General features: G+C 42.3%; 2 protein-coding genes across 3 annotated transcripts; one reads left to right on the top strand and one right to left on the bottom strand.

The window, feature by feature from the left end:
- The first annotated feature begins 1055 nt into the window (after positions 1 to 1055).
- On the top strand, positions 1056 to 13219 carry LOC142153148 (aldo-keto reductase family 1 member C1-like). Its single transcript, XM_075210468.1, has 9 exons — positions 1056 to 1272; positions 3509 to 3676; positions 4013 to 4129; positions 4713 to 4790; positions 6172 to 6294; positions 6963 to 7072; positions 8604 to 8769; positions 12026 to 12108; positions 12932 to 13219. Exons 1-9 carry the CDS (start codon positions 1165 to 1167, stop codon positions 12972 to 12974), a joined length of 996 nt encoding a protein of 331 aa, XP_075066569.1. The 5' UTR covers positions 1056 to 1164; the 3' UTR covers positions 12975 to 13219.
- Positions 13220 to 13921: 702 nt separating this feature from the next.
- LOC142153150 (aldo-keto reductase family 1 member C1-like) lies at positions 13922 to 23250 on the bottom strand. Of its 2 annotated transcripts, none has more exons than XM_075210470.1 (9): positions 23143 to 23250; positions 21600 to 21767; positions 20088 to 20204; positions 18483 to 18560; positions 17513 to 17635; positions 17223 to 17332; positions 15138 to 15303; positions 14637 to 14719; positions 13922 to 14547 (listed from the first exon to the last, which is right to left on the bottom strand). In XM_075210470.1, exons 1-9 carry the CDS (start codon positions 23233 to 23235, stop codon positions 14505 to 14507), a joined length of 981 nt encoding a protein of 326 aa, XP_075066571.1. In that variant the 5' UTR covers positions 23236 to 23250; the 3' UTR covers positions 13922 to 14504. The 2 variants fall into 2 exon arrangements, with proteins under 2 accessions (XP_075066571.1, XP_075066572.1); XM_075210471.1 differs by lacking the exon at positions 23143 to 23250 and adding an exon at positions 22977 to 23136.
- Positions 23251 to 25337: the final 2087 nt, after the last annotated feature.

Below are 25337 nucleotides of genomic sequence, written 5' to 3'. Positions count from 1 at the left end.
TTGGTTATAATTATTTATTTATTTATTTATTTTTTTTAAAAACTTGGGAATAATGGGGAAATAACTATGCCCTTAGAAGCACAGAGCACAGGACACAGCACCACTGGACTGAACAGGACACAGCACAGGACCCAGCAGCACTACTGAACTCAGCAGGACAGAGCACAGGACACAGCACCACTGGACTGATACTGCAGAATGTGTGAACTTTGTAATATTGCAGTACCACTGGACTTTTACTGCTGAATGTGTGAACTTGGTAATATTGCAGTACCAATGGGCTTATACTGCAGGATTGGTTGTGCAAATTTTGTTGTAATTAAAAAAAAAAATATTAGTTTTTTGTATTTTTTTAAATAACTTTTTTTTATTTTTTCAAACACTTGGGAATATTGGGGAAATAACTATGCCCTTAGAAGCACAGAGCACAGGACACAGCACCACTGGACTAAACAGGACACAGCACAGGACCCAGCAGCACCACTGACCTCAGAAGGACAGAGCACAGGACACTGGACTGAGCACAGCACAGCACAGCACAGCACAGCACAGAACTGAACTGAACAGAACTGAACAGCACGAGATATAGCAGGACAGAGGACCACCTAACACACCCTCCCTCTACCCTGATCAATGCCCGAGTGAAGATGGCGGCGACTAGCGGGGTATTTATAGGATCCGAGTATCGTGAAATCCGACAACGGGATTATGAGTCAGAGCCTCAGTTTCAGATTTGAATTTGGCGCCAATACCCGGATCTGTCTCTGATCCGACTCGGATCGGCAACGTTCGGGTGGGCTCGGATTTCATAAATCCGAGTGCTCTCATCTCTACTACTGATATAACGTGTAGGGAGTACTACTGATATAATGTGTAGGGAGTAAAAAAAAATCAGAGTTCACAATACGCTGTTGTAATGTATTGAGGATTAATATACTGCTCACAATGACTTTGCAAAATGGGATGTTTTGAAGTTGCCTGTGGGTGCGACTGTTGCACTGAACTAGAGATTAGAGAGGACGGTGTCCACTCCCCCACCCTCACTGGCTATGCTTGGCTGCTAAGAATGTAAAACTCGTAAGATAAAACATAACTAAAGGGGAGGGTCTGCCTATTTCCTTTAAATAAAGAATAACTTAAACGTGAAGGTTGTTCAGCAAGTTCATGACAGATCAGAGAAGTACGATGGCGCTGAAGAAAGATTCCTACGTGGTGCTGAACGATGGGCACAAGATGCCAGTGATTGGGTTTGGCACCTACGCCCCAGAGAAGGTGGGTCACTGAGAAGGTGAGGGTGGGCTGGTAAAATATTCTAAACATTTCATTAAAAAGGGCTTTCAGATCATGTTGTATTTAGTATAATAGAAAATGTACATAATTCACATATAAATGCTACAATTTATCTACAAATCCAGATACACAAAAATGTGTTACTGGATTTGTATTTTTATTGGAGAACTAATTGTCGCAGTGTGGTGAAGGCTGAAGCTGCACTTGTTATCTGTGTCACTTTTCGCATTGAAAGATTGTTATGTATCAGTGTTATATGATTAATAAGGAGTCAGTCTCAGTTTCCGTCTAAAACGCAGATAGAAATTGCATTCCAAAAAAAACGTATATAACTTGGGTATGTTGAGTTGGACGCAAATAAGTGTGTCCTAGCCTCAGGCTATATAAGTCGTCTTAGGTCCAACACGCCCTTACACCCCCCTCCTTCCCCTGTTCCACCTCTTCAATCATAAAGGGCAATAAGCAGACATAAGTGTAATAAGCAACTCTACATATAGATACAAACGTGACCAGTGCATTGTGGGCATGCGCAGAAGTTAAAAAATGTATTATGCACTGAAAACAGAGTTTGCGTCTAACTCCTCATTGGGGTTCTGTGTCGCCTGCTAGTTGAGGAAGTGACTGAGTGAAAATAATAATTTAGTTTATTGTTCTCCTGAAAACATTTTTTCCAGTATTCTTTGTCCCATTGGGAGTCTGCATGACCTTACTTTGTCATTGCAATGTGTACCCAGGGTAAATCTGACCTCTGCCTTGCTTGTAACCCACTAGTACTGTCTTGCCTTATGCATACCTATGCCTGCATATCTGCTCACAAGTGTCCTCAACTCATCCGCTCCTCCAATGTCCTCTACTCACTCACTCCTCAGGTGTCCTCTACTCACCCACTCCTCTGGTGTCCACTACTCACTCACTCCTCAGTTGTCCACTACTCACTCACTCCTCAGGTGTCCTTTACTCACTCACTCCTCAGGTATCCACTACTCACTCACTTCTCAGGTGTCCTCTACTCTTCCACTCCTCAGTTGTCCACTACTCACTCACTCCTCAGATGTCCTGTACTCACCCACTCCTCAGGTGTCCTCTACTCACCCACTGCTCAGATGTCCTCTACTCACCCACTCCTCAGGTGTCCTCTACTCACCCACTCCTCAGGTGTCCTCTACTCACCTACTCCTCAGTTGTCCACTACTCACCCACTGCTCAGATGTCCTCTACTCACCCACTCCTCAGGTGTCCTCTACTCACCCACTCCTCAGTTGTCCAGTACTCACCCACTCCTCAGTTGTCCAGTACTCACCCACTCCTCAGTTGTCCTCTACTTTCCCACTCCTCAGGTGTCCACTACTCACCCACTTCTCAGGTGTCCACTACACACCCACTCCTCAGTTGTCCTCTACTTTCCCACTCCTCAGGTGTCCACTACTCACCCGCTCCTTAGGTGTCCTCTCCTTGTCACTGTCATCACTACGTGGCATCTCAGCTATTCTATACAAATGCAGAACTATCATAGTAGCAGGGGCTGGAGCTGCTGTGGGACATGCAATTTGAGGGGCCCTGTTTTCCCTGTCAGAGCCCCATGTTTGTATGTGATTTTTTTCTAGCAAAATAATATGGGGCTCCACTCGCTGTAGATATGAAGAACATACAGACTAGTCCAGTCCCCACTGTGTACCAGGACTCATGGAACTTCTTAGTTGAAAATGTTAAAGTGTATATATACAACATGAGTGACAGAAACACTTATTTCAGGGAACAGCCGCCCACAGCCAGATCTATGATCAAGAGCTGAAACTGCCTGAAACGAGTCAGTGGAATTTAATTTTTTCAGCTAAACACTTCTGAATTGCTACCTGCTTGTTCTGTCTTGAGCTGGCTCTGGCGTTACAATGTCGAGTCGCCACATGGACATCCCAGTTTTCATTTTTGGCTTGATTACTCATAGCTTGTGAGTTACAGCAATCTTTATGTTTGATGTGCAGTCCTAATATTCATCAATTGCAGATACAAGTGTCAGTAGCACTAAATTAGCTGATGGGCTTTATGATACAGTAACTGGTGAAGGGCGGACAGTTGTCTACATGGCAGGTGTTCATTTCAGTGGGATTAAGGTATTAGTCCTTCCACAAACCCAAAAGTAATAAGGTAATGTAAGGACTTCTGTAAGGTAAAATGACCCTAAGGAGCTAAAAATAACCAATCCTTTAATTGTTCTTAGTTTCCCAAGTCATTGGCAGAAGAGGGTGTAAAAGTGGCCTTAGAAGTTGGATACCGTCACATCGACTGTGCATTTATATACGGCAACGAGGTTGAAGTTGGACGGGGCATCAGGGAGAAGATTGCAGATGGGACGGTGAAGAGAGAAGACGTGTTCTACACTGGGAAGGTAATTAGAGACTATGGGGTATATTTACTAAACGGCGGATTTGAAAGAGTGGAGATGTTGCCTATAGCAACCAATCATATTCTAGCTATCATTTATTTAGCAGTCTCCATGTCTTCTTGGTACCCCTGTACAAATAAGAGGACATGCCTTGACATGTATGAGAGCTATGCACATGTAACATTGAGGTCCATGCACATTAAAACTAGGCTCTAACATATCAAATTTCATCTGAAACACGAGACACAGATCTGCGGAGAAAAACTTATAAACCACTCAATGTTCTTGTCTTTTATGTCTGATATGAACGTGAGCATTTTTCCTGCTATGTTATTTCAGCTCTGGTCCAACTCCCACACCCCGGAGAGAGTCCGCCCCGCTCTGGAAAAATCTTTGAAGGATCTACAGCTGGATTATATCGATCTGTTCATTATACACAACCCTGTAGAAATGAAGGTCAGTCCCAGAAACAGGATTAAGGGCAGTTGCGGTGGCACAGTAGCTAGCACTGCAGCACTGGAGTCATGATCTCGATTCCAACCAATGGGGCATGGGTGCGTAATATGATGGGTGCTATATAAATAAATATTAAAAAAGTAAGTGTATTATAAAGAATAATACCCTACCTTTATTAATAATGTTTAATATATTATTAAACTGTTAAATTGTAATAAAGGTGAATACACAACTGCATATCACAGAAGAACTGACAATCTAAGTTTCCTATATTTAAAGGGCAGAAGCAGAGGACTATAGGACAGATGTGATAGTGTGAGTGCCATCTAGTGGTAAAAGGCAACACTGCAGTTAGAAAAACAGATTGGTACAGACTCAGGAATGCCAATCCTGACACGTCATTTATGCAGTTCTAATATATATCCAATAGCAAACACTGCATTATCTAAAATATTTTTTTAAATTTTTTTCTCTGGAGACAGAAAGTTGGAACTGAAACCAATATTCATTGTCAAAACTATTGGTGTATTGAATGGAGTAAAATCTTGTTTTACTATAATATTATTTTCTTGTTACACAATAGCCTGGCGATAATCCCTTACCCGTGGATGAAAATGGAAAATTAATTTTTCACAACACAGACATTCGTGATACTTGGAAGGTAGAGTATGAGTTTTGTTTCCTGACTCAGCGACTGTTCCTAGGTTGTGGAATGTTGTAGACATGGGTGAGAACTACGGACCCGGAGATTCCGGTAATGACTCTTGCCAACCAGAGTGACAGACATTGAATAATTCAATACCTGTCATTACAAGAGTCATCACTTTAATGCTAATCCTTGACTTTATAATATAAGTGTAATACATTACTAAAATCTCGGGATCAAAGTTCCCTCCTCTGACTACGGCTGCCAGATAACCAGGTAGATCATTTCCCTTGTCCGAGTGATGAGATGTGAGGGGGCTCTAGAAGCCATGACACCAGTACAAAGCTATCTAGAGATGTCACATTTATGCAAAGGGATGGGACAGAGAATCTAATATACTTCTGTACCTTGTTCAGGTAAACAATTTTGACAAGTAATACACAGACTTTGGTATATATTAACGTCTAAATGTGGATTTTCTTGCTCTTTAATGATTTGTAATGTAATTTCCTTTACCAAATCTCTGCTTTGATAGTACATATTCCTTATAATACAACTGAACAATGTGTCTTTTCCTTCATTTTATTTTAATGCGTTCAGCATTTACTGATGTCAGAACACAATGACTATGACAATATCCAGCCACCGCTCATTCATTCTTCTGGTCCAGTTCGAGTGCTCCTAGTCCGCATGATTTTCCTTAATCATCCGGCAGAGCAGCGGTGAACGGGTCAAGCATCCTGACGGTCAAGACAAAGTCTGTCGGTGGTCGGGATGGAGGGATAGACCCCTCGAATAGTTACTGACCCACCTAATTTGGGACAGATGGGAGGTATGGTATTATACGACATAATATACCCCCAGTTATACAATAATTACATTAGAAGCCAACCGGTATTCCATGACCTGTATATAAGCACATGGCCTGCACTTTGTGTGCTTATATAGTCACGGAACTTCTCTCTGACTAATTAGTTGTCAGTATTACCATCTCTCCATATCCATCCAGTACGCTACTATAGGTTCTTATGGAACTTAGTTCCTCCTATTCCCTTAGATCAGTGGTTCCCAAACTGCACGCCGTGGCTCCCTGGGGTGCCGCATCGATTCCACTGAGATGACACAGCCCAGGCCGCTGATAAGCAAGGCGGGGACTAAAGTGGTAAAATGCGCCATCACACATCTCATCTGACTGTTGCACGTTGTACCCAGGTTGGAGTTTACTCAACAGCAATCAATCAAAGGCTGGCAGCAAGTTTAACACCTGCAGTGTACCCCAGTGATCTGTGGGCGATGATGGAATAAATAACTGTATAGGATCACACAGGCAGAGCTGATTGCACACACAATAGGAAGATGAATTATAACCACTACTTATAATGAAATACTTTTCTAGGCTCTGGAAGAATGTAAAGACGCTGGGCTGGTTAAATCCATCGGAGTTTCCAATTTCAATAAACGTCAGATAGAACTCATACTTAACAACCCCAACCTGAAACATAAACCGGTCTGTAATCAGGTAACTATTAATATTGATCCTTAATTCAGGTTAGTTTTGTTTCTATGCTCATGGTTGAACCTGCTTTCTTCCTGTCACCCATTGTCCTCTGTATGGACCAAAAGTTTATTTGCTTTTGCAGCTGCTGCCTGGCACTGAGAGCTACTGTTTAGCTTTCTGTCAACTATTATTCCAAAGTCCTTGTCCATGTCCGTTTGCCAAAATTGTATTCCAGGGGGTAAATTTATCAAGCTGCGGGTTTGAAAAAGTAGAGATGTTGCCTATAACAGCCAACTAGATTCTAGTTATCATTTATTTGGTGCATTCTACAAAATGACAGCTAGAATCTGATTGGTTGCTATAGCATCTCCACTATTACCCCCAGATGTGGTCATCGTCCTGACGTATTTTCTCCTGCTTATGCGCAACATCTGAAAAGATCCTGTTCTGCTGCCGATCAGTTTCGAACAATTCATGCTACAATATGCCCTAATGACCGAATTCGATGGCAGAATCATGATGTGAAATGGGCACTTTAAGGTATGGGGCATTAATAAAGGGATTCAATGCCCCATGTGACTGTGCAGCAAATATAAAAATAAACACCACTGAAGAGACACTAAAGCAATAAATAAAAATCTATTCTAAGGGGATTTGAGAATAAACTGGCAATTTCCCTTCCTCCGCAGGTAGAGTGTCACATTTACCTGAACCAGAGTAAATTGTTGGCGTTCCTCAAGTCACATGACATTGTGCTGGTGGGGTACAGCGTGCTGGGGTCCAGCAGGGATGAGAAATGGTAAGAGGCCGTCTGGAGCTATATTGTATCCTATACCTTATCTGTGAGGAGTTTGTATGTTCTCCCTGTGTTTGCGTGGGTTTCCCCCGGGTGCTCCGGTTTCCTCCCACACTCCAAAGCAGATTCATTGGCTGCTATTAAACTGGCCTTAGTCTCTCTCAGTCTGTGTGTGTACGGAATTTAGATTGTAAGCTCCAATGGGGCAGGGACTGATGTGAATGAGTTCTCTGTACAGCACTGCAGAATTAGTGGCGCTATATAAATAACTGATGATGATGATGATGATGATTGATGATGATGATGATGATACCTGTAAACCTGATGAGACTCCCCAAATTTTTGGGTATTACCCAAATTTCAGGGGTGGACCAACTACTTCTGATCTTTTTCTTCATTCTCCGGTAAGAAAATTATAACTGAAGAGCGTCCATCATGTAATGGGGAGAGCCTTCCAAACACGTTTACCACCTGTTACCCTACTGCCCCTCCTCTGCGCAGGGTGTACAAACTAACCCTGACTTGCACTGTTATCACTTGTTAAGTTGGTGTACCTCGATCTTTATACACTGTTATCGTGCATCCGTTATCCACGTACACTGGAGACAACTGCATTTTGGGCTGAACCAATGTTCATGTGAATGCAAGCAAGCCGTTCGTCGGGAGCTAGTGACATCATGGAGATACTGAGGGTTCTGTGGACATTTGACCTCTCCGTTCTCTTTTAGAGTGCTGAGTTTGCCATAGAAATGCCCACGTTTTAGAGGCCATGGAAGAGGAAGGAAAGACCGCCGTCCCTGTAAGAAAATATTCATAGGAGCGGAGTTCTCATAAGAACTGCGGATGTACAGAAAGAAATGGCTTAAAATATATCCAGTTTAAGAGCTTTTACTAGTTTATCTGTATGTAATGTTCTGCAAAATCCACAGAAGCCATTCATGTCTATCTTATGAGGGTCACGTGGGAGATATAAATGTTCTGCAGATTTCTAAGCAGGGGAATAAATTAATCTGCTTATTAGTAGTAAAAAAGATATGAGGATAAGATATAGAGGATAAGATATAAGATAAAAGTAATTTGAGGGTGTGGATGACACAGTTTGCAAGGTTGATATATTTAGCTATTTTGTAAAAGAAAATGCTATCTCCACCTACAATTGCTGCATAAACACTGTACACATGGGCACGTTGTGCTACTCTTCTGTTAAATATTAATAAAGGGAAAGAGAGATATTAATCTGACCCATATTTCTGCAGATTATTTCTTGGAGGAGTTACAGTGTTTGTCAAGTGATAGTGAAATCAGAGCTCTCTAAGTACATTTGTTAACTCTTCATTGTACCAGAGGCACATAACACGGCCTTTCCCCATTGCAGAGTTCATCTTACCGCTATCAGATAAGTGGACACCACGAAAATATCGCCAAAACACAGATTGCTTCATTTACAAAGCGTACTTAAGTCCAGAAGACTGTACCCTAAAACTGTCAAAAGAATTTCAGAATGCTACAACATAAACTATTTTTTGTTTTACAGGATAGACCAAAGCTCTCCTGTGGTACTGGAAGATCCAGTGTTAAACGCAATAGCGGAGAAGCACAGCCGGACCTCCGCCCAGGTGGCAATGCGGTACCTGTTGCAGAAGGGCATTGTGGTCCTTGCAAAGAGCTTTAACCCAGCCAGGATTAAGCAGAATTTACAGGTGAGGAGTCTGTGGGCGCCTCTGGGGTCCTGAGATAACTTTATAAAAGCCTCCAAGACTTAAAATTAGTGTGTGTGTAGCTATTTGTGCTCTACAATATGCAAATATTATTTAACACAACTACAGCCAACTATATCATACCTTCCGACTCCCAATTTCGTCAGGGCAATCCCGATTCGTGGGCTGATCGGGCGCAGGGATTATTTTGTTCCAATTCAGCACATATAAGTGGTGGAAGATCTGCTGTATACAGCTGTAGCAATCATGCAGCGCTGAAATTACAAACGTTTACTGGGTGGACGCTGCTCTAATTAACTTAGAAGGCAGAGAGATTATGAGACAGTTTTTCCAGAGGACAGTCTTAAAATTAGAGGCAATCAGAAACGTTTTTGGGTTTTAATCAGCTTTGTGAGCTGCGCTGCAGCCAATGGTGCCTATATTATCATTAAATAGATAAATCGCTCAGAGGGCTTGTTTCAGACACCTGGTGGGTGTAGACCAAAAGCTATCACCAGGTATGGTCCATGCGCCGTGCAAGATTCTGCCGCGTATTCCATATGCTTTGTAAAACTCCTTTTTGTTTCATCTGGATGGTCTGCCCAACACCCATGAAGGTGCCCACCTGCCCTCTGCTGGCGGGAGTAGTGTGCCATAAAAAGTGCCCTTTCCACCCCTTGTTTCCATATTTATGTTCTGCAGAAATATCCTAAAAAATAAATCTGGTGCGCTTTGCAAGAAACACCTTCACTGTAATTGCGCAAATGCGACCATTTTGATCTGACAACCTGAGCACTCTTTGGTGGAAATCTAGCCGCACTTGAGCAAATCAAGGAGCACAGAGAGTGAGTGAGAGAGAGTGTAAAAACATTCCAGAGAGAGTACGAAAACATTCTAGAGGGAGTGTGAGAACATTCCAGAGAGAGTGTGAGAACATTCCAGAGAGAGTGTGAGAACATTCTAGAGGGAGTACGAAAACATTCTAGAGGGAGTGCGGAAACATTCTAGAGACAGCGCGAGAACATTCTAGAGGGAGTGCGGAAACATTCTGGAGGGAGTGCGGAAACATTCTAGAGGGAGTGCGGAAACATTCTAGAGACAGTGTGAGAACATTCTAGAGGGAGTGTGAGAACATTCTAGAGGGAGTGCGAAAACATTCTAGAGGGAGTGCGGAAACATTCTAGAGGGAGTGCGGAAACATTCTAGAGACAGTGTGAGAACATTCTAGAGGGAGTGCGAAAACATTCTAGAGGGAGTGCGAAAACATTCTAGAGGGAGTACGAAAAACATTCTACAGACAGTGTGAGAACATTCTAGAGGGAGTGCGAAAACATCCTAGAGGGAGTGCGAAAACATTCTAGAGGGAGTGCGGAAACATTCTAGAGGGAGTATGAGAACATTCTACAATGCAGCGCCGCTTTAAATTTAATCGCCGAAGACGCTGAACACGCCGGAGTTGAAGAATCCGGACATTAATACATTTACCCCCAGAGGTCTAATCAGTATCCGGCAGCGATGTTGGTCAGGAACTGGTGGAGAAGGAAATTCTAGACTGAAGTGGAAAAGATAACTGACTATAAGAAAAATTAGGGAGTACAGATGTGTTATTACTCAGGAGTAATCTGTGCTATTAAACAGAAATATGAATTAATTTAGAGGGAAAAAAATATTCATGTTATCATGTAGACATGAAGTAAAGGCAAATAAGGAAATTAAGATATGAAAGCATTGGTTGTCGGGGGCCCAGGTATGAGCACATATCTTATGTGTCTAAGCGGCTTATTTATCAAACCTTGAACCACACGGTTTAGGCAGATTTAAGTATGTCAGCAATTTAACAAATGCCTAATGTAAGAGATATCAACGGTATCTCCTGCACTAGGCAAAGTACCGCATAATACCACAGTCCCCATTTTCAATAGGGACTGTGGTCTGGTTAAATTTATCAAGCTCTGAAAAGCTTAGCAACGTTAAATAGACCCATAAGTCATTTAATCTGTAGTAACCTAGTTTTAGAAGAGTGGCCGTCACGGCAGGATAGATAGTTACATTATCTGGGCTACACCATCATTAAATTATAGAAAAGCCCCTTTGGGGACTGGTAGGAACATTTATTACAGAATAACCCTCAGGAATTGATACAAATAATAAAGGACCTCATATGGAGGAGTATTTCAGTAAGAATAATATGACCAGATAATAATATGATAGAAATGTAATTAAGAGCTGTGAGTATATTAAATCTTCATTTCACCTATTGGCGAGCAGAAGGAGATTATCCAATCTTTCATTTGTAACAAAAGTGTTGTTTCTCCTGAGTATTTTGGGGTGCATTCTGGCCTCTCGGTGGATGGGGGGTAGGTGGAGCCCCCTCTTTCTCCAATTAAAAGGATGAAGAAGAAATGTGAATAAGGAAGCCAGGAGCAACAAGGTAGCGGGATCTAGCTTGCAAGGGCACCGAGAAAGGAGGGAGGGAGCAGGTACAAAGTACCGGGGCCCGGGCTTGCCTAGGAGCCCTGGTTAGCCTGCGTAGTGGGAGGAGCCACCTACCTGGTGTAGACACACCCTATTCAGCGGTGATGGCAGGGGACCCAAAAAGTTGCTGCACCAGGGTCCAAAATTCCTCTTGGCGTCCCTGTGCGCAAGTCTCTGATCTACCACCAGATCTTTGGATCCCAACATCTGTCGCCTCATTGACCTCTTACGATGCGTGCCACTGCGACCCCCCCAATACAAATGATCACCATATAGATTAAAGCCAATTATAATAATCACTTGACATTTTATTTTTGCTCCGTTACAGGATCCTCCCCTGGGGCAAACACAGGATTTGTAGAGGGGGATTTCCACACCACGCTGCCAGTGGGCGTGACCAGCATGCATGGGGGCGTGGCTATAATATTAGACAGTGCTTGGCTGCTCTCGAACTCTTCCTATCCCCATACTATACATGGGCAATGCTGCGTGTACTACTGTTAGGTGCATGCAGCTCTCCCTTTTCAAGCAGAGCTGTGTGAAGCGGTAGCAGGGTCCAGCCACCTCAATTATACAGTGCCCCAGGCGTGGAGGGGGGTTTCCAGGCAGTAGGGACCCCCCCCCCCCTCGGTTTGCCTGTGCTCCCCTATGTGTAAACTGTTAAAAATTACAGCTGATCTTTTACATGCGTCTTGAGCAGAATATAAATTGTGTTGAATGAATCTATGTTCCTCATCATGCGTGTTTCAGTCGTATAGCAGACTAAATCTTGTACATGTTTCAGGTCTTTGACTTCCAGTTAAGCGCTGAAGAAATGAAGACTTTGGACGGACTAAACAAAAATCTGCGTTATTTAATCACTGGCCAGTAAGTATCACTGCGATATCCGAACTGTGCAGGTTTTGGGGAGCAGGGACCTGGCTGTCAATGATCAATTGATGTATTGATAACCCGTACACATGTATGGGGGGGTTCTCGGATGGAGAAGCAACAGAATATTGGCTAAGAACTTGGACATTAAATATTTAATTTGCATGGCAGGTAATAAGGCACGATTGATTTGCAAAATATAATCCCTAACGTACAACTACAACACAGATGAGTAATGAGTAGAAGGTGACAGGGGTATCATTTTTGGGACCTGGTACAAGCCCCCTAATAAAAAAAATAAAAATAATCAGAAGATTGTTGCATGTTCTTTCTCTATAATGTGAGCTCTCCTGCTTGGGGGGTGGATTCAAGGTGCGCACAAATACCGTTATCACTGTAATTGATGCGCGCTATTATTGTTACTATGGTAAATTCAACTCTGACTTTTGCCGCCAGCAGGAATCCGCGGTTGTAATGCTCACCCTGTGTTGTTTTTTAGAACAATGCAGGGAATTGAATTCTCCCCAATGTGTATAAATAGTATTTAAGTCTGGTAATGGAGAGTCCCTTTAGTAGCTATGGCAATTGTAATTGGTTTTTAGTTATTTTGCAGTTATTTCTCTATGCATGTATTAAACTTATCAACTCTTGTGTGAAATTGAAGGATCGATCCTGATTAGAACGTGCACCTTTAGTCTACAGCCTAATAGCAGACAGGTCGACAAATCCATCTAGGAAAATAAAAAAAGGCTGGATCTGCTGAGCTACCTCCGTCTCCCTGCATTGGGTGACTAATTATTTTGTGTTGTCTATTCCTTAGGTGGCAGGACCATCCTAAGTACCCGTTTAATGATGAATATTAAAGGGATGAAGTCACAAATCTACCAAGCCGGATTGAAGTACTGAAAAGATCTTAAAGCTGATAGACTTACTATAGGAAGACGAAGAGCTGTGCAAATACCACTACATTATTCTAAATAAGAAAACATATTATAAAAATATAGATGGATCCATTAAAATCTGGATTAAGGGCAGAAGTAACAAATCTTGCATTGGGTGTTTATATTCTAAAATTTGAGTATTATTTTCATTAAATCGTTTTAAACCATGTCAGCTCCTGAGTTATTTTGTTTTAGCTGATATCGTGAACCCATGCTACTTTTGGGAGATTGTCACCCACTAATGTAATCTTTGCCCTGGACCCTACAATTATCTGGGAGTGATGCTAAACGCAGGTACCTTGATATTAATGGCCTTGCAGTACAAATGTAGAAAAAAAATAAAGACATACAGCATCCCTGTTAAATACAAGTGGATACATTCCAAATATTTAAATCTGGAACAATAAGGTCAGTGATATCATTGGAATTTCTGGGAAGAGAAGCCCTATTGTCGATTGGATACAAGTGTTGCAGCAGATGTCTTAACCTTGTGTATAGGACATGTGTGATTATTATAGATAGGAATTACACAGGATCCGTTACTGGCATGATTCTAAAGTGCTTTGCAATAAATAAACATCGCATTATTTTATACCTTGGCGTCCTAGGATTAGATTTATCAAGCTTTCTGAAAAGGAAAATTGGAGGTGTTGCCCATAGCAACCAATCACATTCTTGCTATGATTTATCCAGCGCATTCTAGAACATGATCGCTAGAATCTGATTGGTTGCTATGGACAACACCTCTACTTTTGCTTTTTAGATGGTTCAGGAAATCTACTCCTATATGTCATTAAATCAGAAATGAAAAGGGTCTCATCCATATGATTTATCTAATAGTCTTATAAGAAAAACATTTATGTGAAATGTTTATATTTAGCTACCTTTTATTGCATTACAAAAACATATCGTACTGGAATGTCATTACAAATTATACACCCGATGGCAATTCAATCAGCAACGAGGCTCCTTACTATCCTTGCGCGTTGTGTTTCCACCTGGTGCACAAGTAATGACCTTGGCTCGTCTTTGCTCTAACCTCATAGGAGTGCGAGCAAAAATGAGTGATTTCGTCATTAGCGTAATTTGCGGAAGATACTACAGAACCTTGCTGCTAATTGAATCGTCCCTAAAGTGTAAGAATCAGGAGTGATAAGAACATTCTTATTTCAATGTTAACACAGTGGACAAAGATTGAATTTCAGTGAGCTAAAGTCAAAATGTCCCATGTAAAAAAAATACATCTGTAAGAATTAATTTGACTTTGTAGTTAATATACTGAAACACAAGCCAACAGGTCTTCCTGTTACACCATCCAGAATCGATGCAGGATGTGCTGTAGAGGACACTGTATCTTTGCATATCATGGTAGAGGGCTGGTGTCTGCTGGACTTGTCAGGTCATTCCCAGGGGATTATGGTGCTGCGGAACTAGCCTGGGAATCCGGTCCTCTCAATACTCATCGTAGTATGGGTAATTGGGGTGTTCCTTCCACCTGAGGGACACGAGGTTGGTTAAGTCACGTTTTCTTTCAATATATGATAACATTACTTACTAACAGGGGGGGGGGGGGGAGAGACTTACTCGTCAACACTTAAGTAACGTATATTCTTGTTAACTCCATCCAGACTTTTCATGTCTTCTCCACTTAATTCAAAGTCAAAAACCTGGAAGAAATAGCCAAAATTTAGACAACTATAAATTTAAACCGCATACGTCTAGGGTTATGATAAACCAAAGCAGATCTGGAAAATGGCTGACACATGTTTTGGAAAGGGAGGCGACAGAAGAAAATCAGACACTTGATAAAAATTAATAATTTAGCCCAGTTTTTTTCAAGCCCAGTCCCCAGGACTCCTAACAGTGCAGGTTTTCCAGGTGACAGGTGAAATAATTACAACACCTGTGGATCTGCTACATTGTGTCAGTCAGTAATGATTACACCTGTGCTCCAACAAGGAGATATGGAAATCCTGCACTTTTAGGGCTCCCCGAGGACTGGATTTGGGAAAACCACTACTTCAATGGGTTAATTCTCCTTAAATGTAAATCAGTGTACGTTTGACCGTAGCCCATTTTTGTCACCTGAAAGTTCTGCTTGATCCTGGCCGGGCTGAAGCTCTTTGCAATGATAACAATCCGTCTCTGCAGCAAGTACCTCATCGCTATCTGCGCCGGACTGCGGCTGTGCTTTTTGGCGATTTCATTTAGAACGGGGTCGTCCAGCAATTGAGGAGTATTCTGGTTTGTCCTGTTAGACGAAACAAGAATCTGCAACAATTCAGCCTTTATTCTGAAGACTCGGCTGCAAATTAGGCTTAATTGTAGGGTAAGGTAATCAGATGTTTTACTTGAAAGATTTTTTTTAAAAATGAAATCCGGGGGCAAGCAGTGTGTCCCGGCTGACCACACCCCCTGCACAGAAAAGGCGTGGCTTGCGGCATTGAAGGGGTGTGGCCAGCCCAAACAATATTTAAAGGCAGGCCAGTAGGAGATGAAGAGACTGAAGAAGGCATGAGGCACTGTTGTTGCCATGGGATTCGACACAACAATGCTATGCGTTCTGCATTGGATACAAATGTGTCTGTGGACCAGTTATGTGTTGTATCTCAGGCAAGAAAAAACATTGGCTTGAGATATATAGACAAGGTTAGAAAGCACAGAGGGAAGCTAGAAATAAAATGTTTTAGGAAGTCGGCCAGTTATTTAAAATACTTTGAGAGTGCATAGCTTCTGTAGGTGTGGCTGCGGTAGCTGAGGTTGGGAGTTGTTATACAGGGTCTGTAAAAATTCCTTGGCTGCTACAATCAGTTTGAGAGCACACACACCTTCAGCAAATAAGTGATTATACTTATATGTACAGAGCTGATTGATAGCCCTGGTCCAGTTGGCTGCCCAGTGATGTTCTCCTTATTAATCGCATTAACAAAATAAAATATTCCAAAAAGGACGTAACGGTTCCCAAAATGAGCGTTGTATATTATATGCATTATCATTAATAACGTGCAATCACTATATGTGAAGTTCAGCTGTCCGCTCCTTGTGGATTCACATTTACAAACGGCTGGTTTGATAGTTTGTGTTTTAAGAGCTGAGCCTCTTAGGCTTTAGTTTGACTTTGGGTGCGGTCTAGTTATGTGTATCTACCGATATATCTGTCATAGCCAAATAAAACACAACCAGAGTAAAAGAGAATGTGTTTCTCTAGGGCTGGGTACACACTACAGAACATATCCCCAATGTGTTATTTATAACGATTTTATCAGCGACTAGAAAAAAAAAGTCCCAATCAAAACTCTGATTCCTGTGTACACACTACACACGTGTTACACGATTTACCCTCAGATCTGTACTCTTCATCTGTCACAAGCATGAAAAGATCCTGACTCTGTACACTCCATAGAGATCTATGGACACTGCTGGTGCTGAGTACATACACACTGCAGAATTGGAACGACATCCATTGTTGAACAAGATTTTTAATTTGGTTTCAGAATCAACTGAAACGGTACGATGAGCTTTGGAACAATAATCGTTCATCGATGCAGTATACACACTAATGCGATATCGGGTCAAAGCAGATTTTTCAACCTCTAGAACAGTGTTTCCCAAACCCAGTCCTCAAGTACCCCTAATGGTGCAGATTTTCCAGGTCGCAAGTGAAATAATTATACCATCATACCGGCTTGGAGATAGGGAAAGCATGCACTGCTAGGGGTGCCTGAGGACTGGGTTTGGAAAACACTGCTCTAGAAAATAAAAACTGGGTTAAGATTAAAGAGCCAATCCTGAAATCTGGTTGGAGGGGGGCTGCATTCATTATGTAACAATTTATTTTTCATGGGGCTCTGTTGTTCATCTCATGGCCCCAGGAAGCTTGGTGTTAGGTCATCCTCACAGGGGGGACAGGGTCACTCACACACCTAGGGGTCCGTGGGGGGCACACCCCCTTTCCCAGCTTCGTTTTAAACTGGTGAACAAGCAGCTCTCTGGGCCCACTAACAGTGCAGCTCTAAGTAACACAGAATGGGCAACGGATCAAAGTAAAATTTCTGCCCTTTATGATAACTTGCTAATCCGGGCAATGAAACATTTATCGAGTTAGCGTTAGTAGGACGGGAAATAATCGTGTTCTCTAGAGGGCATGTGGGACTCTAGGGCCACTCTTACCAGTCCTCAGCTCTGCTGGAGCCCAGGACGCTGTACCCCACCATCACGATGCCACTGGACTTGCAGAACTCCAACATTTTAGCTTGGTTGAGGTATATGTGACACTCCACCTATGGAGGGATACACATCACCTCGTTAGACACGGGAATATTCCAAACTTTTTCCTGGTGAAACATCATAAACTTTTACCTTATTTTGAAACAAAGTATAGAAGTAGAAGTGATAATATTTATTGCGCACGCTTAGGCCTCAACGTTCTATAGTTTTATTTAATCACAAGTAACAGTTACCTGGTTACAGACTGGTTTGTACTTCAACCCCGGCTTGTTGAGGATCAGCTCCACTTGTCTGCGGTTGAAATTGGAGACCCCGAGAGACTTGACAAGACCGGCGTCCTTACAGTCCTCCAAAGCCTAAAAATTGCCAACTTAGTCAGCGATGCATAATAAACCTGCTTGAGTTATAATCAGCTTATAAACACACAGGATATTATAGGATGCCGGATGCACTGCAAGATTTAAACCGTTACAGTTATAGAATGGCTTCAAAGTTAAACTATATCCAATAGCGGGAATCTTTCCCTTCACTTCTCTCTTATTACCCCCCTGTCTCCCTCCCCCCCCCACATCATCTTATACTGCCCCTCCCTCTCCCTCTCTCCCCTCCTACAGCCCCCTCCCCTATCTCTGTATTATTGTTGCTGTATTCCCATTGAATGTCTCTGTATATTTACAAGTGATGTTGTTGATGAAAAGTATTTCAAAAGGGTTTATTTTCACTTTATCTTATCTTTGTTCTATCATATAATAACTTTTGAAGAAAATCATCTCTCACATTGCATATGAGCCAGTAAGAGCTATTTACGAAAGAGCAAAAAATTGTGGTTCTTGCAGTTTAAATGACCGTTGGCCAAATTATCTCGATTTTAAGCAACATGTTTTGTTGGGTGATCCGGGGTGTTGCTAGATAGAAAAGCACACAACTGTGCCTTATTGTGCATCCACGTGCAAACACAACATTTTTTTTTGCAGGACGCAATTATTTAAATGAGATTTAAGGGCCCCATAGCCTATGGGATAATAATGGAGGGGGACGGAGATAGTTGGATGGAGACCACATTCGTCATGTCCCTCCCAAGAACGAAGTATAAAAATGTTTGTTTCTTGATTGTATTACTAATCTTTAAAACTGAATCAGTGGCTTCATTTGCTGAGCAATGCAAACATCCCACAAACAGAGCGACCAGTTCTCATATCGTACCTTCCAAGTATCCCGCAGGTCTATGTTGCCAAAAATCAATTTTCCTTGGTCATCCTTGGGTAAGGGATCATCACCAGGCTGCGTGTGACAGGAACATGCAATATTCAGACATGTCTTCAAACAGTTCAGATCTACATTATAATGCAACAATGATATTTACAGTGTGTTTATCGTCCTGCTAAATATAGCACTGTGTGCCCAGATTGTGCAAAGTCTTTCTTAAGGCTGTGTACACACAACTGGTTTTTCAGCTGATTATTGGACCAATCACAGTGTAAACGACCCTTCAGCCCGATATCACATTAGTGTGTACACTGCAACGATGAACGATTGTCTTTCCAAAGCTCATTGTATCGTTTCATTTGATTTTTAAACCAAACTTAAATTGACGTCCAAGAATGGAACGATGTCGTTCCAATCCTGCAGTGTGTCTGCACTCAGGACCGGCAGTGACCATAGATCTCTATGGAGGGTGCAGAGTCTCCATCTTTTCAGCCGTTGGTTATGACAGATGAAGAGCACAGATCTGATGGTAAATCCTGTAAAATGTGATTAGTGTGTACACAGGGATCGGTATCACTGAATTTCACTTTTTGGCCATTAAACAAGACATGTTATAAATGGTTGCATCTGTCCAGCATGGAAGTGATGGATACAATGTGCATTTATTTCTTTAATAAACCATCCTTTGTTTGCAGAGAGAGATGGGAACATTTATGGTGCACAGGATAGAAGTTGCTGTTACTCACAGCAATCAAACAGACATTTGCATTTATTTTCCAATCTGTACTAAAAAAAAGGACAAACATATAGACTGTAACGGAAGGGAAACACAATCCTCTGTATGGTAATTATGTTCCCAGAAAAAAAATATTTAAAACATATCAAATGCAGTCGCCTAGTGTGCCAATGGCTAGGGGGCACCTAAAACACTAAAGGAGGGAAATGATTCCACTTATCCAGGTAAAAAGCAAGTGGGGTGGGGGCACCATCTCAATAGGGGTTGGTGCCCATTCTGAGGAGGAGGAGGGGGTGCCAACTGGGGAACCAACACTATTATCGCCAGCCCTGATTAATTGGCTGTATATGCTGTTACCCATAGCAACCAGTTATAAGCTGTGGTGTTCTGTAACCCATAGCAACCATTTATAAACTGAGGTGTTCTGTTACCCATAGCAACTATTTATAAGCTGAGGTGTTCTGCTACCCATAGCAACCAGTTATAAGCTGAGGTGTTATGTTGCCCATAGCAACCAGTTATAAGCTGAGGTGTTCTGTTACCCATAGCAAACAGTTATAAGCTGAGGTGTTCTGTTACCCATAGCAACCAGTTATAAGCTGAGGTGCTCTGTTACCCATAGCAACAAGTTATAAAGTGAGGTGTTCTGTTACCCATAGCAACCAGTTATAAGATGATATGTTCTATTACCCATAGCAACCAGTTATAAGCTGAGGTGTTCTGTTACTCACAGCAACCAGTTATAAACTGAGGTGTTATGTTGCCCATAGCAACCAGTTATAAGCTGATGTGTTATGTTGTCCATAGCAACCAGTTATAAGCTGAGGTGTTCTGTTACTCACAACAACCAACATGTATGAACAAACCTTAAAGTCCACAGGGGTGTGAATTAGGAACAGATCGATATAATTCAGTTGCAAATCCTTCAGAGTTTTTTCAAGAGCTGGACGGACCCTGTCAGGGGCGTGATTAGTATTCCAAAGCTGCAAAAGCAAATTGAAAATAAACTGGTGAACTGGATTTGATCATGTGGACCTATGACCTACACACGATGGAGCTACTAACCAATATTCATAAGAATATAGAAGTAGAGGAGACTATACTGGTCTTTGAACAATGATTTGTATATAAATGTTCAGTAAACATAGGAGAATGAATTAGTCTGCACTAACAGTCATATTTCTATACATTGGTAACTGGTAAACAAATGTCAACCACTGACTAACAGGGAAAATATTATGGAAAATTATAGAATTCTGTCTTGGCATGCTTATGTAACGTGTTTCCGTGTGTGTGAGCATGCTTATGTAACGTGTTTCTGTGTGTGTGAGCATGCTTATGTAACGCGTTTCTGTGTGTGGGAGCATGCTTATGTAACGCGTTTCTGTGTGTGGGAGCATGCTTATGTAATGCGTTTCTGTGTGTGTGTGTGAGCATGCATATGTAACGCGTTTCTGTGTGTGGGAGCATGCCTATGTAACGCGTTTCTGTGTGTGTGTGAGCATGCATATGTAACGCGTTTCTGTGTGTGGGAGCATGCTTATGTAACGCGTTTCTGTGTGTGTGAGCATGCATATGTAACGCGTTTCTGTGTGTGTGTGTGAGCATGCATATGTAACGCGTTTCTGTGTGTGTGTAAGCATGCATATGTAACTCATTTCCGTGTGTGTGTGAGCATGCATATGTAACACGTTTCTGTGTGTGTGAGCATGCATATGTAACGCGTTTCTGTGTGTGTCTGAGCATGCATATGTAACGTGTTTCCGTGTGTGTGTGTGAGCATGCATATGTAACTCATTTCCGTGTGTGTGAGCATGAATATGTAACGCGTTTCCGTGTGTGTGTGAGCATGCATATGTAACACATTTCTGTGTGTGTGTGTGAGCATGCTTATGTAACGCGTTTCTGTGTGTGTGAGCATGCATATGTAACGCGTTTCTGTGTGTGTGTGTGAGCATGCATATGTAACGCGTTTCTGTGTGTGTGTGTGAGCATGCATATGTAACTCATTTCCGTGTGTGTGTGAGCATGCATATGTAACGTGTTTCCCTGTGTGTGAGCATGCATATGTAACGCGTTTCTGTGTGTGTGTGTGTGAGCATGCATATGTAACTCATTTCCGTGTGTGTGTGAGCATGCATATGTAACGTGTTTCCCTGTGTGTGAGCCTGCATATGTAACATATTTCCGTATGTGTGAGCATGCACATGTAACGCATTTCCATGTGTGTGTGAGCATGCACGTGTTTCTATGTAAGCCTTTACATTTTCTGTTTCATACTAATCCTTTTAAAAAGTGGAATTGAAGATGTCTGAGGAGATGGATGAATTCAGAGATTTAGATGACCTGGTTTTTAGATTCTCAGTCGTTTCCGTTACCTTTCCAGTATAGAAAATATCCTCTCTTTTCACAGTTCCCTCAGCAATCTTTTCTCTAATTGCCTGGCCAATCGCCGCCTCATTGCCGTATATAAAAGCGCCGTCAATGTGACGATATCCAACTTCAATGGCGATCTTTGTACTTGCGCAGGCTTGTTCCTTGGTATACTGCAAGAAATAAGACATAAGTCATGTTCCTGCATTAAAATTGAACTAAAAGTTGAAATAGAAACTAGAGTTCTCTCTCGTAGTGGCTGATCTTAAAACATGTGTATACTGGTTATTTCATGCCTAAATTGCCAAACCACGTCGGCATCACCCTTAAGTCCTCCTCACAGCTCCTCCTTTCACTACTTTCCAAGCTGTTTCAGATCTCTCATTCCTGTCAGCAGTGACTGAACCAGTGTAACCTGGATCTAAGTGAGATCCAGGTTATACTGAATCTACCAATACTAACAGTAGGGGGTTTTCTGTATAAAAGTAAAGTAAAAAGAGCACTATAACTGCATTACATCACACAGAAACAAAACATATTTGCTTTTCCCATTCGTGGGATATCTAGCCTATTCATTTCTAGGATAACTTTCTAGAACTTTATTAATGTAAAAACCATGAAAAACTGTATTATGTTTGCTGGTCTTACCTGTATAAAATATATGTACAATATTCTACCAAACGATCTCATCCCCCCCAAACTTAATAATAATTTGGGGCCTTAGTCATTAAGGAGAGCAACGCACAAAAAAAGGAGTAAATTTGCTCCTGGACAAACCATGTTACAATGCAAGGGGTGCAAATTAGTTTATTATTTTGCACATAAGTTAAATACTGGCTGTTTTTTCATGTAACACACAAATACTTGATAGCTTTATTTTTACACTGAAATTTAAAGTTGATCTAGGACATGCCCTACCCCAGTTATAAATCTGTCATCACATTTTAAATTTACCTCCCCTCCAATGCAGCATGGTTTTGCCCAGGTGCAAAGTTACTCCTTTTTTTATGCTTTGCTCTTCTTAATGACTCAGTTTGCAAAAAGTAGTTGAAAACCACTAAAATACTAAGTGCCTATAGTGGCACTGTTATACTATTAGGAGGCACTATAAAGCCAAGGGAAGAGTTTATCCGTACAGATCTATCCGAACCAAAGTAGGGGTAAATTTAGAGGGAAGGAAGGACAGGGGAGTTTGGTTCCCAAACAGGGACTGGGTAGAGGTACGATATATTGTTAACAAGAGTTAAAAAGAAATCTGTATTCCAAAACTCTGCATGTTAAAGTACGCGATGACTAACTGCATATTAGATGATACCATCCGAATTTCTCCTCCAGTGAACCAGTCGTTATTACAATGCAGCCACCCTCCTGCCCTCACTCACCGTCGCCGGGGCAAATGTGCCAAATACAAGGACTGGCATTTTATGTCCATCATTCAATACTACGTAGGAAGCGAGAGCCATGGCTGTTTGTATCCCTCCGACAGTGCACAATGCTCTGTTATATCCTGACTTTATAAATATATTTTATATACACTAGGTGCCCCACCCTCCCGTCTGCCTGGACTTGTTGTATGTATACCGAGCGGAGTATGAGGAATCCACCAACCAATCCCAGAACTGTGAGCGAGGAGACGGGCATACAGCCAGCTCAGCCCACATCAGAGCATTGCAGTGTCATTGTGACAGGAATGTGAAGATTTCAGGGCAGAACAAGTATAAGACAAGGACTGTATAACATACGGCGCTAAACTTTTGCTCATAAAGATATATGATGTAATAAAGTCCAAAGTTATCTATAAGTCCATACAATTAGTTATCCAGGAATTAATCAAATAATCCACCTAGATATATTTCCATTGGATACTCAAATTCTTCTCCCATATGTTGAAAATAAGTACCAGTACTTGTAGGAATAAAAGTCCTGTTGGTATTAATATCCTCAAAACAAAGAAGAAACATGTATCAGAATGTATCAAGTGGTATTCCCCTTATTCAGGCACACCTCAAGTGTTTTAGTCTAACTTTCAAAAATTATTTTGTGAAGTCAGAAAGACCCCTCCATGTGATTTTATAGTGGGTCATGCAGAAAGATGTGACTAAAAACATGTATTCACACCATAGTATTAACTTACACAAATAATGGTGTAATCCGCCACATAATCATCATACCTGGTCTGTTTGTGTCACATAGATACTTCTCCTGTAGATTTTCTCTCATATAATTCTCAAGATGGAGAGATTTCAACAAAACAGGGCCTTTTGAACTTTTGGCCCATCGCGAGCCAATTTAGGGTTAGTCACAGGCACCAGGCCCCATAGTTAGTCAGGGCGGGGCACTAGGCCCCGCCGTTAGTGATGAGGGGGGCCCAAGGCCCTGGAGGTTTAGGAGAGCGCCAGGCCCCGGAGGTTTAGAAGGGTGCCAGGCCCTTGAGTCTAGTAGGGTGCCACGCCCTTGAGTCTAGTAGGGCGCCAGGCACTTGAGTCTAGTAGGGCGCCAGGCACTTGAGTCTAGTAGGGCGCCACGTCCTTCATTGCAGAAAGGCACAGGCTTCTGAGTGAGGGGAGCGATAGGCTCCTGCCAGAGTAACAGGGCTGCTGCCCTGTAGTGCAACAAGGACATTGGGTCCTTGCGGTTAGAGGGACAGAAGGTCCTGATGGTTAGCAGGGCAGTAGGCCCTTATAGTTGGTAGTGTGCGTTTGGCCCAGGTAAAGTAAGACGCTAGGTCTCGGAGTAGCGTAGGGGACACTTGGTCCCTTGATAGTTCAGTGGTAAAGTTTCTAGAGTGGCTTACAAAGCCCCTCCATCTGTCCAGAAGGGCAATTAAAGTCCTGAGCCCCAGGGCAAGTCGGGCTTAACTGCCGGTCCTCAGGCCGCGGGCGGAGTATTGCATAGCGACAAAGTGTCAGTGGACAAGGACGACCGAGAGCGGGTGAGTGAGAAAACCCCGGTCGCGGATGAGAAAGGTACGGTGCGTCCCGTAGCGGTTCCTCAGGATTGGGTGAGTACCTGAAGTGTTGGGGAAGGGAATTGTTCTGTTTGGCTTGGTCTCCTTTTTTTTCAGGCATTGGCTTTCAGACAAGGTCTTCGGAAGACCCTGGTGAGTGGGAACCCCTGCAGCAACCGGAATAGAGGGAGTCGCCATCGTAGACTTGCGTCCGTGAGTATAGCCCGACGAGGCCTGTTCCCATTGTGTGCTCACTTTGTGAAGCAGCACCGCCCGTCTTTCCACCTTTCCCTTACAGCAAAATGAGTGCCCGGCACATGAGAACGGGCCCTCTTCGCTTGTTGCTGTTTTATGCGTTCGGACATCCCCTCCCCCCCACTGGACCTTACATACGTATTGTATGCATCCTGCCACGTCTGGTGTAGTACAGCAGAGTGAACCTACACCCGTAGTCACCACCACACGTATCTTTAGATCCGCTCCTCGTTGAGTCAGGAGTACGCAGAGCCGATTTGCGTTGGTTTTATAACAAACGCACGCTGCGCTCAGTATAACTGCCTTAACGACTCCCCATTGTGTGCAAAATTCCTGCAATGACAAAAGATTGTTTAAGAAAAAAAATCTGTGTCAGTTAAAACGAGTAGAAGTGTCACGTGTGTGTGGTCACCTTGAGTTGCAAAGGTCAATTATATTTTAGATATTAATGCAAAATTCTCGTTGGTTGATAGCACTACTTAAATAAACATTTTAAATTACTAAATTAATGCTCAAAATGTGACATTCAAGGGTGTTTAAG

Source organism: Mixophyes fleayi, chromosome 4 (genome assembly GCF_038048845.1).
Source record: "Mixophyes fleayi isolate aMixFle1 chromosome 4, aMixFle1.hap1, whole genome shotgun sequence".
In the NCBI taxonomy this organism is placed as follows: Eukaryota; Metazoa; Chordata; class Amphibia; order Anura; family Limnodynastidae; genus Mixophyes; species Mixophyes fleayi.
Note: the sequence above shows the minus strand (reverse complement) of the source record. Positions and strands in the feature narration are given on the sequence as shown.